At 46.9% G+C, this 12,706-nt stretch overlaps 2 protein-coding genes across 10 annotated transcripts in view; one reads left to right on the forward strand and one right to left on the reverse strand.

The window, feature by feature from the left end:
* ODF4 (outer dense fiber of sperm tails 4) lies at positions 1–7,281 on the forward strand. Of its 9 annotated transcripts, XM_021928722.1 has the most exons (5): positions 229–347; positions 526–653; positions 6,090–6,263; positions 6,494–6,700; positions 6,891–7,281. In XM_021928722.1, exons 1-5 carry the CDS (start codon positions 337–339, stop codon positions 7,073–7,075), a joined length of 705 nt encoding a protein of 234 aa, XP_021784414.1. In that variant the 5' UTR covers positions 229–336; the 3' UTR covers positions 7,076–7,281. The 9 variants fall into 9 exon arrangements, with proteins under 9 accessions (XP_021784417.1, XP_021784413.1, XP_021784411.1 ...); XM_021928719.2 differs by having other exon boundaries at positions 4–653; XM_021928720.2 differs by having other exon boundaries at positions 6–653; positions 6,566–6,700.
* The window catches only part of KRBA2 (KRAB-A domain containing 2), a 25,024-nt gene continuing 19,543 nt past the window's right edge, over positions 7,226–12,706 (reverse strand). Inside the window, exon 4 of the mRNA XM_017950342.3 lies at positions 7,226–7,304. Within this exon, the coding sequence (XP_017805831.1) occupies positions 7,279–7,304 (26 nt within the window). The 3' untranslated portion in view covers positions 7,226–7,278. The remainder of the gene's footprint in view (positions 7,305–12,706) is intronic.

Consider the following 12,706-nt stretch of genomic DNA (forward strand, 5'->3'; position numbering starts at 1 on the left):
ATCTCATTGTGCCCCAGGAAAATTCCGTGGCAGTTAGGGGACCTGGCCTGCTGAATGGGTTGGGGCCTTCTCTTGGATCAAGAGTCTCTTATTAGATTAAGGTCTCTTATTAGACTTCCTCATTCTTTCTCAGACCCCAGGCTGCATGGTGGCAGCTGATGAAAAGATCTGAAAGATGAGAAGAGACAATTGAGGCTGGTGAGGGAAGAGGGAGACAGGGGGAGAAGTGGTGCTCAAGATGGATGCAGAGGACCCTGGGAATGAGTTCCCTAGGTCAGAAGGAGAAAGAGACCAACATCAGAGACCTGAAAAGGAAACGAAGAGTGGGGAGGCAGGATGGGGCAGAGGTGAGCTGGGACAAGATGGGTCCTTGAGCCAGCGCCGGAACTCTCTGCTTCCCTTTCAATGGAGAGTCGCACACAGTTTCCACTGGATGGCCCAGGTGTTGGCTTCTGAGCTCAGCCTGGTTGCCTTTATCCTACTGTTGGTCATGGCCTTCTCCAAGAAATGGCTGTACCTCTCTAGGAGCCGCTTCTACCAGCGCTGGCCCGTAGATGTCAGCAACAGAATCCACACATCAGCCCACATTATGTCTATGGGGCTCCTGCACTTCTGCAAATCCAGGGGCTGTTCTGACTTAGAGAATGGGAAAGGTGAGCCCCTCCAGCCCCAATCCCAGCCCAGTCTTGGCCTCTCTATCTGCACCCTGGATGTATTCTTGTTCCCTCTCCCTGGTCATCTTTACTTTTTGGCCTGTAAGATAGTTCCATCGGCACTGAGACCTCCAACAATCATTTCTCGTCCTGTAGCCTGGCTAAATAGATTTGATTGGTGCAAAGGAAAATGTCACTGCTTTTGATAAAACCCAGAGCCAAATCTGTGCTTCTAAGAATGCTATGAGAGAGTTGGTCATGGTGCCGTACACCTGTGGTCTCAGCTATCCAGGAGGCTGAGGTGGGAGGATTGCTTGGGCCCAGGAGTTTGAGTCCAGCCTGGGCAACCTAGTGAGATACCTGTCTCTAAAAAAAAAAAAAAAAAAAAAAAAATCAAAAAAAAAAAAAAAAAAATCAGGCCGGGCGCTGTGGCTCACGCCTGTAATCCCAGCACTTTGGGAGGCCAAGGCAGGCGGATCACCTCAGGTGGGTAGATCGAGTCCATCCTGGCTAACACAGTGAAACCTCATCTCTACTAAAAATACAAAAAATTAGCCAGGCATGGTGGTACATGCCTGTAATCCCAGCTACTCTGGAGACTGAGGCAGGAGAATCGCTTGAACCCGGCAGGCGGAGGTCACAGTGAGCCGAGACCGCACCACTGCACTCCAGCCTGGGTAACAAGAGCAAAACTCCGTCTCAAAAAAAAAAAAAAAAAAAAAAAAAGTTGTGAGGGGCATGGACCCTTAGCACAAGAGACTCACTCATTAATCGCCTAATTTACCAGGGAGAAGAGCCCCAGTGAGATGGGGGTTTCCTTAGTCTTGTGTACCCAGAGCTTTGAGAGGACTCCTTGCAATGTGTCTTCTCGGGCCCTGATCCCACACGCTCTCCTTTCCTTCTGCTTCAGGCCTTGCTTTTCTGGATCATTTTCCTGTTTCCATACCTGGTTTCCGTGTTCCTTCCTTCCCTGAATTCTTGCAGCTGCTTCGTTCCTTATCCTTGTTTTTTTTTGTTTGTTTCACCGATTTTTTTAGAGAAAAGGTCTCACTCTGTCACCCAGGCTGGAGTGCAGTGGTGCAATCATAGCTCACTGCAGCTTCCAACTTCTGGGCTCAAGGGATCCTCCTGCTTTAACTTCCTGAGAATCTCAGACTACAGGCCCTGGCCACCACACCTGGATCTTATTCTTGTTAGTCTCTGGTTATGCTATTCCCTCATCCCTCAGGAATTTGGAGTTCTTTCTCAGCTCCTGGGGATAACGAGAGCTTTTGACCCTTATTTCAATTTTTTCACTTTCCTTAGCATGAAAAAAAACACACAGCTCTTATTTTCTGAAAGTATTATACCCTTATTATATGAATATGAAAGTATTCATATAATAAATTATGAAAGTATTATGTCCTTATTATAATAAATTTGGGGAAACAAAAGCTATCCTTCATTGTACACTTCCTTCATTTGTTCGATTTAGTCCTCAGTCAACCCTAAGGATAGAGATAATTATCCCTATTTTAGAGATGAGAAAATTGGGACTCAGTGAGATTAAGTACCTTGCTCAGGGTCATAAAGCTAGTAGATTGAACCAAATGACATGCTAATATTTGACTGCTTTTTCACCTACAAAAGGAGCCATTTCATATGGATCAACCTAATAATGGCAGGTTTGGAATTGCAACTCAGGTGTGTCTGGCTCTGAAACTCATGTAGGCGCCTTGCTCTATGGAGCTACTCAAAGACAGCCAGGCTTTTTATTTTTATTTATTTATTTATTTGTTTAATTAAATTAATTAATTAATTAATTTATTTATTTTTTTGAGACGGAGTCTCGCTCTGTCATCCGGGCTGGAGTGCAGTGGCTGGATCTCAGCTCACTGCAAGCTCCGCCTCCCGGGTTTACGCCATTCTCCTGCCTCAGCCTCCCGAGTAGCTGGGACTACAGGCGACCGCCACCTCGCCCGGCTAGTTTTTTGCATTTTTTTAGTAGAGACGGGGTTTCACCGTGTTAGCCAGGATGGTCTTGATCTCCTGACCTCGTGATCCGCCCTTCTCGGCCTCCCAAAGTGCTGGGATTACAGGCTTGAGCCACCGCGCCCGGCCTAATTTAATTTATTTTAATTTATTAATTTATTTTTTTTGAGACAGAATCTTGCTCTGTTGCCCAGGCTGGAATGCAGTGGCGGTCTCAGGTCACTGCAACTTCTGCCTCCCAGGTTTAAGTGATTCTCCGGCCTCAGCCTCTCAAGTAGCTGGGATTACAGGCCCCCGCCACCATGTCCAGCTAATTTTTGTATTTTTAGTAGAGACGGGGTTTCACCATGTTGACCAGGCTGGTCTTGAACTCCTGACCTCAGGTGGTTCGCCTGCCTCGGACTCCCAAAGTGCTGGGATTACAGGTGTGAGCCCCCGCATCCAGCCGAACATCACTGATTTTTAAAATTTATTTAATTAGGATTAGGTAGTGTATAAACAGTGAATATTCAAATAATACAAAGGATTGTATAATGAAGTGAGTCTGTTATCTCTTGGTATCCTCAGTTTCTTCTGTTTCTTTCCAGAGGCACTCTATTCAGAGACAAGCATCTATTTTTATTTTTATTTTTTTTTCTTTTTGAGACGGAGTCTCGCTCTGTCGCCCAGGCTGGGGTGCAGTGGCCGGATCTCAGCTCACTGCAAGCTCCGCCTCCCGGGTTCACGCCATTCTCCTGCCTCAGCCTCCTGAGTAGCTGGGACTACAGGCGCCCGCCACCTCGCCCGGCTAGTTTTTTGTATTTTTTTAGTAGAGACAGGGTTTCACTGTGTTAGCCAGGATGGTCTCGATCTCTTGACCTCGTGATCCGCCCGTCTCGGCCTCCCAAAGTGCTGGGATTACAGGCTTGAGCCACCGCGCCCGGCCTATTTTTATTTTTATTGTGAGACAGTGTCTCACTCTGTCACCCAGGATGGTGTGCAGTGGTGTGATTGTAGTTTATTGCACTGCAGCCTCGAACTCCTGGGCCCGAGTGATCCTCCCACCTCGAAGCTCCCAGGTAGCTGGAACCACAGGTGCATGCCATCATGCCTGGCTACTTTTTTTTTTTTTTAAATTTGTAGAGACCAGGATCTCCCGATGCTGCCCAGGCTGGTCTCCAACTCCTGGGCTCAAGTGATCCTCCTGCCTCCACCCTGCAAAGTGTTGGAATTACTGGTGTGAACCATTGTGCCTAGTCTATCACCTATCACCATTTTAAATGAACACACAATAACCCAATGTATGGGTATAGTATAATTTATTTTACAAATCTCTTGTAAATCAAGGGGCTTATTGGACTCTTTTTTTTGAGACAGAGTCTCACTCTGTTGCCCAGGTTGGAGTGCAGTGGCGTGATCTCGGCTCACTGTAACCCCTGCCTCCTGGGCTCAAGCGATCCGCCCACCTCAGCCTCCCCAGTAGCTGAGACTACAGACAGGTGCCACCACACCTGGCTAATTTTTGTATTTTTAGTAGAGACAGGGTTTTTACCATGTTGGCCAGGCTGGTTTCAAACTCCTGACCTCAAGTGATCCACCCACCTCAGCCTCTCAAAGTACTGGGATTACAGGCATGAGCCAGCATGCTTGGCCGACATATTAATACCTCTGCAAAGAACATTCTTGTACCCAGATTTTGCTGCAGATATCTGATTATTCCTTAACATAAATTCCAAGAAGCAGCATTGTACGGTAAAAGAATGTAGATTTTCTGGATCTTTTATGCCAGATCATTCATCACAAATGCTGCCCACCAGGAGTGTGCGAGAGGACCTCTTTTCTCTATATACTCTCCTATACTAGGTGTTATCAATCTTATTTTGATCTTTGCTAATTTGACAGTTTATATATACATGTATGTAGAGATGGGTTTCACCATGTTGGCCAGGATGGTCTTGATCTCCTGACCTTGTGGTCTGCCCACCTTGCTCTCCCAAAGTGCTGGCATTACAGGTGTGAGCCACTGTGCCCAGCCAAGTGTGTGTGTGTGTGTATATATTTATATATACATATATATATATATATTTTTTGTTTTTGTGATGGAATCTTACTCTGTCCTCCAGGCTGGGGTGCAGTGGTATGATCTCAGCTCACTGCAAACTTGGCCTCCCGGGATCAAGCAATTCTCCTGTCTCAGCTTCCAAGTAGCTGGGATTACAGGCACGTGCCACCATGCCCCGCTCAGTTTTGTATTTTTAGTAGAGATGGGGTTTCACCATATCGGTCAGGCTGGTCTCGAACTCCTGATCTCAAGTGACCCGCCCACCTCAGCCTCCCAAAGGGCTAGGATTACAGGCATGAGCCTCCATACCCGGCTCCAGTTGTATATTTTCAAAGAGACAGGGCCTCCCTATGTTGTCCAGGCTGGTCTCAAACCCTTAGGCTCAAGAGATCCTCCCACCTCAGCTTCCTAAAGTGCTGGGATTACGGGTGTGAGCCACCGTGCTCGGCCTCGATGGTTTTTCACAAATCACATTTAATTAGCAATTCTTTGTGTTGAGCTTCATATGTTGATCAGACATTTGTACTCCTTCTTTGGAGAACTGCAGTTTAAGTCCTCTGTCCATTTTCTTTTCTGTTGAGGTATTCATTTGCATGCAGTTGAGATTATCAAACAATCTCCATATCAAGGATCTTGGCTTATTTAAGAAGTGAAAGCTGCTGGGCGCGGTGGCTCATGCCTGTAATCCCAGCACTTTGGGAGACAGAACACGAGGTGGGCAGAACATGAGGTCAGGAGATTGAGACCATCCTGGCTAACATGGTGAAATCCCGTCTCTACTAAAAAAAAAATACTAAAAATTAGCCGGGCGTGGTGGCGGGCGCCTGTAGTCCCAGCTACTCGGGAGGCTGAGGCAGGAGAATGGCGTGAACCTGGGAGGCGGAGCTTGCAGTGAGCTGAGATCGTGCCACTGAACTCCAGCCTGGGCCACAGAGCCAGACTCCGTCTCAAAAAAAAAAAAAAAAAAAGAAGTGAAAGCAATATTTCAGTGTTACTTCAAATGTGCATTTCTTTGGTTATTAATGGGCCCGTACATTTTCTTTCTGTCTTTTTGTTTCTTTGTTTGTTTTTGTAGGTGGAGTCTCGCTCTATTGACCAGGCTGGAGTGCAGTGGCTCACCGCAATCTCCGCCTCCCAGGTTCAAGCGATTCTCCTGCCTCAGCCTCCTGAGTAGCTGGGACTACAGGCACACACCACCATGCCCAGCTACTTTTTGTAGTTTTAGTAGAGACGGGGTTTCACTATGTTGGCCAGGCTGGTCTTGAACTCCTGACCTTGTGACCCACCTGCCTCGGCCTCCCAACATGCTGGGATTACAGGCCTGAGTCACCGCGCCCGGTGGTACGTTTTCTTGTATCTCTTCATTTTTATGTTTCGTCTTTTGTGAATCCTTAGTTGATCTTTTTGTTTGTCATTTTCCCCAGACAGTTTTAAGCTGTGGACAAATCAGCCCATGTTTAAGGTGGCTAAGTTAAGCTTCAACCTGACCCTGGGGCTGGGCCTCATCCTCACCATCTGGTTGCACCTGCCCTACCTGCCCGCTGTTCAGAAATTGCCCATTGTCGGCTTGGTCGGGACCATCTTGAGCTTCTGTGAAGGTGCCTCTTAGCTCTGGAAAAAGTCCTTTGTTTTCCTAACCCACATCTTCCTGGGCACTTCTCCCTCTTCTTTGGGGGTGGTGTGGGGGTTTTGTGGGTGGTGGGAGAACAGAGCTGAGAATCGAGTTACATCATTTCCTGGTCACAGGAGAGGTAGAAATGGAGGGGTTGACTCCTGGAACCTCAGGGGCCAGTCACTCTGTGCGTGGTGATGTGGTTTGTGGCTCTAGCCCAGCAGATGAGGAAGACCCTCCTGTGGGACTCTTGCATGACAACGAGACCCTCTGCTTCCTGTCTCCTAGTGACCTTCATCTTCTTCACCCTCATGCTGTTCCCCATTAACATCTGGATCTTCGAGGTGGAGAGGAATGTATCCATCCCCATCGGATGGAGCTATTTCATTGGTTGGCTGGTGCTTATCCTATATGTCAGCTGCGGTGAGTGGCCAGAGGGCCCTGGGGGAAGGAAGGGACATGGGAAAGTTAGGTCAGGGAAAGTGTGGAGGGAAGAGGCTGGCGATCCCCAGGGTTAGATTTTTAGGGTCTTATCTTCCCTTTGGCCTTACCCTGCTTGTCACTTTACCTCCCAGTCACAACTTTCCTCTCCCCTGTCCCTGTCCTTTCCCAGCGATCCTTTGCTACTTCAACCATAAAAGTTTCTGGAGTCTGATTCTGAGCCACCCCAGTGCCACCGTGTCCTGCAGCAGCAGTTTCGGCTCAGCAGAAGAATCTCCAAGGGCACAGATGATCACAGATACCCCCATCACCCAGGAGGGAGTCCTGGATCCTGAGCGGAAGGATACACACCTGTAACCTTTTCTGAGCTCCTGGCACCAAGTTCAGTCCATTCCTCTGACCCTGTCTCCTCATCCTCCCCACAGCCCTTGAATAGGTTGGTCCTCATCATTGCAAGGAATGAGAAAGGGAGGATGCTGGACCAGCTTTGCACTCCTCTGCTTTCTGCCTGACTTGATTGAGCTTGAGTGATGTGGAATAAACTGTCCGTCTCTTCTTTCTCATATCTGGCTGTTGTTGAGGCAAGCTAGAGGAGGAGGGAGAGGAAAGGAGAAAGAACAAGTTTGTTTTCCAGTTCTTGCTGCCCAGGAGCCTTTTGGCACCTGCTAGTCCCTAAACCTGCCCAACCTCTACCAGAGCATACTTGTACATGGGCAAATACCTCTGGAGAGCTACGCCTCTTTTTCTTTGTTATCTCTGACCCAACATTTGCTAGTTAGTGGGTGGAGGAGGTAGCGCTGATTAGGAGAGAAATATCACCTACCATCTTGTTGGCTTAAGCATAGTGAAGGATTCAAAAGCCAAAAGGCTCAAAGATAAGAGGCAGGTTGAACAACGAGCACCACAGCACAGGTGGTTCGCCCAGGTATGTGTCCTGGGCGGCAGTCCCACCCTCTGTGTCCAGCTCCGATGACAGAATGCATAGGGCCTGTGCCCTGGAAACCACCATCCACCCTGGCTGCTATAGCTTTCCACCCAAGCCTCCCACACCCTCCACTATGTAACAGCAGGAATAAAACATGGCGACAAAGGAAAGCATTCGGGTTAGGTCCAAAAGGTAAGTTGCACATTTGGGTTTTAAAGCCAGCTTGGGGAGTGCTGGCAATGCCCATCAGGCTTTGGACATGTTGCCCAGAGAGGCCAGCCTCCCAAGAGAGCATCCATAGCTGATCTGGGTCATGTCTATCCCTCCAGATGAAACCACGATACCAGGCAGCTGCAGGAGTGCAGGGACACACCTGTAGTCCTAGCTACTCAGAAGGCTGAGGCAGGAGAATGGTGTGAACCTGGGAGGCGGAGCTTGCAGTGAGCCGAGATCACGCCTCTGCACTCCAGCCTGGGCAACAGAGCGAGACTCTGTCTCAAAAAAAAAAAAAAAAAAAAGTGTTTTTGGAGATGGCGGAAGGGAGCTCATCATGTTGCCCAGGCTGGTCTCGAACTCCCAGCATCAAGTGATCCTCCTGCCTCAGCCTCCCAAAGCACTGGGATTACAGGCATGAACCACTGTACTCAGTCTAAAATGTATTTTAATTGAATGTCTTGGTCCATTTGCACTCTCTAACAAAGTACCTGAGACTGGATAATTTATAAAGAACAGAAATTTATTTTTCACAATTCTAGATTCTGGGAACTTTAAGATCAAGGCACCAGCAGATTCCGTGCCTAGTGAGGGCTTGCTGTGTGTTTCCAAGATGGTGCCTTCTGTTGTGTTTTCACATGGTGGAAGAGAGGGAAGGGCCAAGCAATTATTTGAAGCCTTATTTAAAAAAATTAGGGCCGGGCGTGGTGGCTCACGCCTGTAATCCCAGCCCCTTGGGAGGCCAAGGCGGGCAGATCACCTGACGTCAGGAGTTCGAGAGCAGCCTGGCCAACATGGTGAAACTCCGTCTCTACTCCAACCCAGGCTGGAGTGTGATGGCATGATCTTGGCTCACCGCAACCTCTGCCTCCTGGGTTCAAGCGATTCTCTTGCCTCAGCCTCCTGGGTAGCTGGGATTTATAGGCATGCGCCACCACATCCAGCTAATTTTGTATTTTTAGTAGAGACAGGGTTTCTCCATGTTGGTCAGGCTGGTCTTGAACTCCCGACCTCAGGTGATCCGCCCGCCTTGGCCTCCCAAAGTGCTGGGATTACAGATGTGAGCCACAGCGCCCGGCCTAGGATTGGTATTCTTTCTTCCTTACCTGTTTGGTGTATTGTGTCAGCTTAGCTAAACTGCAACTATTTTCCAGAAGTCTCTTTCCTGCAGTGTTTCAGGTTAGCTTGAGCCACACAGACATTTCGTAGGAGATTTGGAAGTGGACGTGGAACATTTAATTACTAGTGTTAATTCCCTCTGCCACAGTAACAACATTCAGAGAGGTGGCTGATCTGTCACCCTGGGTGCTGGAATGAGGAGACATGGAGCGGAGCCCACAGCAGATGCTTGATGGATAGGTAGTGCTATGGACTAAATTGTTTTTTCCCTGAAATTCATATGTTGAAGCCCTTACTCCCAATGTAACTGTATTTGGAGATGGGGCTTTTTAGGAGGTAATTGGGGTTAAATCACGTCATAAGGGTGGGCGCCCTATCCAATAGGATTAGTGGTTCTTTATAAGAGACACCAAAACTCTGTCTCTTTCTCTCTGCAAACATGCACTGAAGAAAGGCCGTGTGAAGACATAGCTAGATGGCAGCTGCCTTTGAACTAGGAAGGAAGCCCTCCCCAGAAACGGAATCAGCCAGAATCTGCATCTTGAATTTATTGCCTTCAGAATTGTGAGAAAAATAATTCTGCTATTTAAGGCACCCAGTCTATGGATTTTTGCAATGGCAGCCTGAGCAGACCAAGACACACAGTGTGAGTGAGAATTTAACCTGGTTGTTGTAAGCATCTAGGATTTCAGGGTTGTTTATTACCTTAGCGTAACTGAGACTGTGCTGATGGACACAACTTCTTTGGCTAAAGGGAGGATTAAAACAGATTGAAACTAAAATTGTTCTGCTTTATAAAGACAACTCCAATACTTACATAGCTAGGATTTGCAGACCTTAATTTGAATTACAATCAGACAGCAAGGCTTGAGGAGGCTGGTAATATTCCACCAGAGAGAACAATAAATGTGTGAAGTCTGAATAATGAAGGAAACATTTACAAATAATCTTGACAGAAGAAGAAGGGAGGCAGGGTTGCGGCTCACGCCTGGAAGCCCAGCACTTTGGGAATCCAAGACAGGCAGATTGGTTGAGCCCAGGAGTTTGAGATCAGCCTCGGGAACGTGGCGAAACTCCGACTCTGCAAAAAATACCAAAATCAGCCGGGCATGGTAGCACAGGCCTGTAGTCCCAGCTACAAGGGAGATTGAGGTGGGAAGATTGCCTGAGCCCAGGAGGTCAAAGCTGCAGTGAGCCCCTGGGTGTCAGAGTAAGACCCTGTCTGAAAAACAAACAAACAAACAAACAAACAAACAAGAAAAAGAATGGAAAGATTTTAAGTTACAGCACAGGTATGCTTTTGATGATTGTGTCTTCGTTCCTCAATACAGATTAGAATTGATAGTAGTTCCCTCACTATCTGGTAGTTCCTTATTATCAGTAGTTCTCTCATTATCAAGAAATCCAAGATCAAGGTATCTGGTGATTTTGCTTCGCTTTCCATGATGTCAGTTACCTGTGGTCAACTGGGGTCCAAAGTTATTAAGCATGGCCAGGTGCAGTGGCTCACACCTATAATCCCAGCACTTTGGGAGGCCCAGGTGAGTGGATCACTTGAGGTCAGGAGTTCAAGATCAGCCTGGCCAACATGGTGAAACCCCGTTTCTACTAAAAATACAAAAATTAGCTGGGTGTGGTGGCACATGCCTGTAGTCCCAGCTACTTGGGAGGCTGAGGCAGGAGAATCACTTGAACTGGGGAGGCGGAGGTTACAGTGAGCTGAGATTGTGCCACTGCACTCCAGCCTGGGCAACAAAGCAAGACTCTGTCTCAAAAAAGAAAAAAAAATATTAAGTGGAAAATTTCAGAAATAAACAATTCTTAAGTTTTAAATTACGTATCATTCTGAGCATTATAATTTGTCTATTTTATTATCAGTTACTGTTAATCTCTTACTGTGCCTAATTTGTAAATTAAACTTTATCATGGATATGTATGTGGGAAAAAAAACAGTATATATAAGGTTTGGTACTATCCACGGTTTCAGGCAACCACTGGGGATCTTGGACTGTATCTCCTGTGGATAAGCGGGGGGCTACCATATGTTCTTTATATCTTTGATCTAATGTCTTTTTTTTTTTTTTTTTGAGACTGAGTCTCACTCCATCACCCAGCCTGGCAGTCGCGCAATCTCAGCTCACTGCAACCTCTGCCTCCCAAGGACTCAAGAGATTCTCGTGCTTCAGCCTCCAGAGTAGCTTGAATTACAGGAGTGTGTCACCACGCCCGGCTAATTTTTTTGTATTTTTAGTAGAGACAGGGTTTCACCATGTTAGCCATGAACTCCTGACCTCAAGTGATCCACCTGCCTCAGCCTCCCAAAGTGCTGGGATTACAGGCCTGAACCACTGTGCTCAGCCTGATCTAATGTTTTTTTTTTAAATTTTTAAAAAATTTTTAATTTTTTCTAATGTCTTAAAAGAACACTCTTGACTGGGTGCGGTGGCTCACTCCTGTAATCCCAGCACTTTGGGAGGCAGAGGTGGGTGGATTACGAGCTCAGGATATCGAGACCAGCCTGGCCAACATGGCAAAACCCTGTCTCTACTAAAAATACAAAAATTAGCTGGGTGTGGTAGTGGGCATCTGAAATCCCAGCTACTTGGGAGGCTGAAGCAGGAGAATCGCTTGAACCCAGGAGGCGGAGGTTGCAGTGAGCCGAGATCGCACCACTGCACTCCAGCCTCGGTGACAGAGCAAGACTCTGTCTCACAAAAAACCAAAAAAACTCTTAAGTTTTATTAGTTTCCTAAAGTGACTGAGTGCTAAGCATCTTGATTTTGATTTTCACAGCACTGGAGTAAGTAAACTTTTATCTTGAAAACAGCTTTTTTTTTTTTTTCTTTTAAAAATCTCTATCATTGTTAGTTCAAGTTTGTAGTCTCTGGCTCCAGCCAAGATTAGCCAGCCAGCTCTGAAACAGAGAAATAGAAACAGGGTAAATAAAAACCAAGTGTTGGGCCAAGCCCAGCCATGGGGTAGGCTGAGGATGGAGGATTACTTGTGGCCAGTAGTTCAAGACCAGCCTGGACAATATTAAGTGTCTCAAGAGTATGAAAAGACAAAGCACACACTGGGAGAAAAGATTTGCAAAAGACATATCTGAGGCCGGGCGTGGTGGCTGAAGCCTGTAATCCCAGCACTTTGGGAGGCCGAGACGGGCGGATCACGAGGTCAGGAGATGGAGACCATCCTGGCTAACACGGTGAAACCCTGTTTCTACTAAAAAGTACAAAAAACTGGCCAGGCGAGGTGGCGGGCGCCTATAGTCCCAGCTACTCGGGAGGCTGAGGCAGGAGAATGGCATGAACCTGGGAGGCGGAGCTTGCAGTGAGCTGAGATCCGGCCACTGCACTCCAGCCTGGGCGACAGAGCGAGACTCTGTCTCAAAAAAAAAAAAAAAAAAAAAAAAGACATCTGATAACTGTTTTCCACAGCAGGCAAAGAATTCCTAAAACTCAACTAACCAAATACAAAATGTGCAAAAGATTTAAAAATATGCAAAAGATCTGTAGACATCTCACCAAAAATGATATACATATGGCAAATAAGCATATGAAAAGATGTTCAACATAGTATGTTCTCAAGGGAATTGCAAATTAAAACAATGAGATACCACTGCACCTATCAAAATAGTTAAAATCCAAAATACAACACCAAAAGCTAGCAATGATGTGGAACAACAGGAATGCTCATTCATTGTTGGTGGGAAGGCAAAATGGCCAGCGACA

The sequence above is a fragment of the Papio anubis genome, chromosome 17 (assembly GCF_008728515.1).
Source record: "Papio anubis isolate 15944 chromosome 17, Panubis1.0, whole genome shotgun sequence".
NCBI lineage: Eukaryota > Metazoa > Chordata > Mammalia > Primates > Cercopithecidae > Papio > Papio anubis.

Coding starts and splice junctions, on each gene's coding strand:
- ODF4 (XM_021928719.2), top strand. CDS start 239: ATGGATGCAGAGGACCCTGGGAATGAGTTCCCTAGGTCAGAAGGAGAA. Junction 6,264..6,493: donor CATCTTGAGCTTCTGTGAAG/GTGCCTCTTAGC, acceptor TTGTGGCTCTAG/CCCAGCAGATGAGGAAGACC. Junction 6,701..6,890: donor TATCCTATATGTCAGCTGCG/GTGAGTGGCCAG, acceptor GTCCTTTCCCAG/CGATCCTTTGCTACTTCAAC.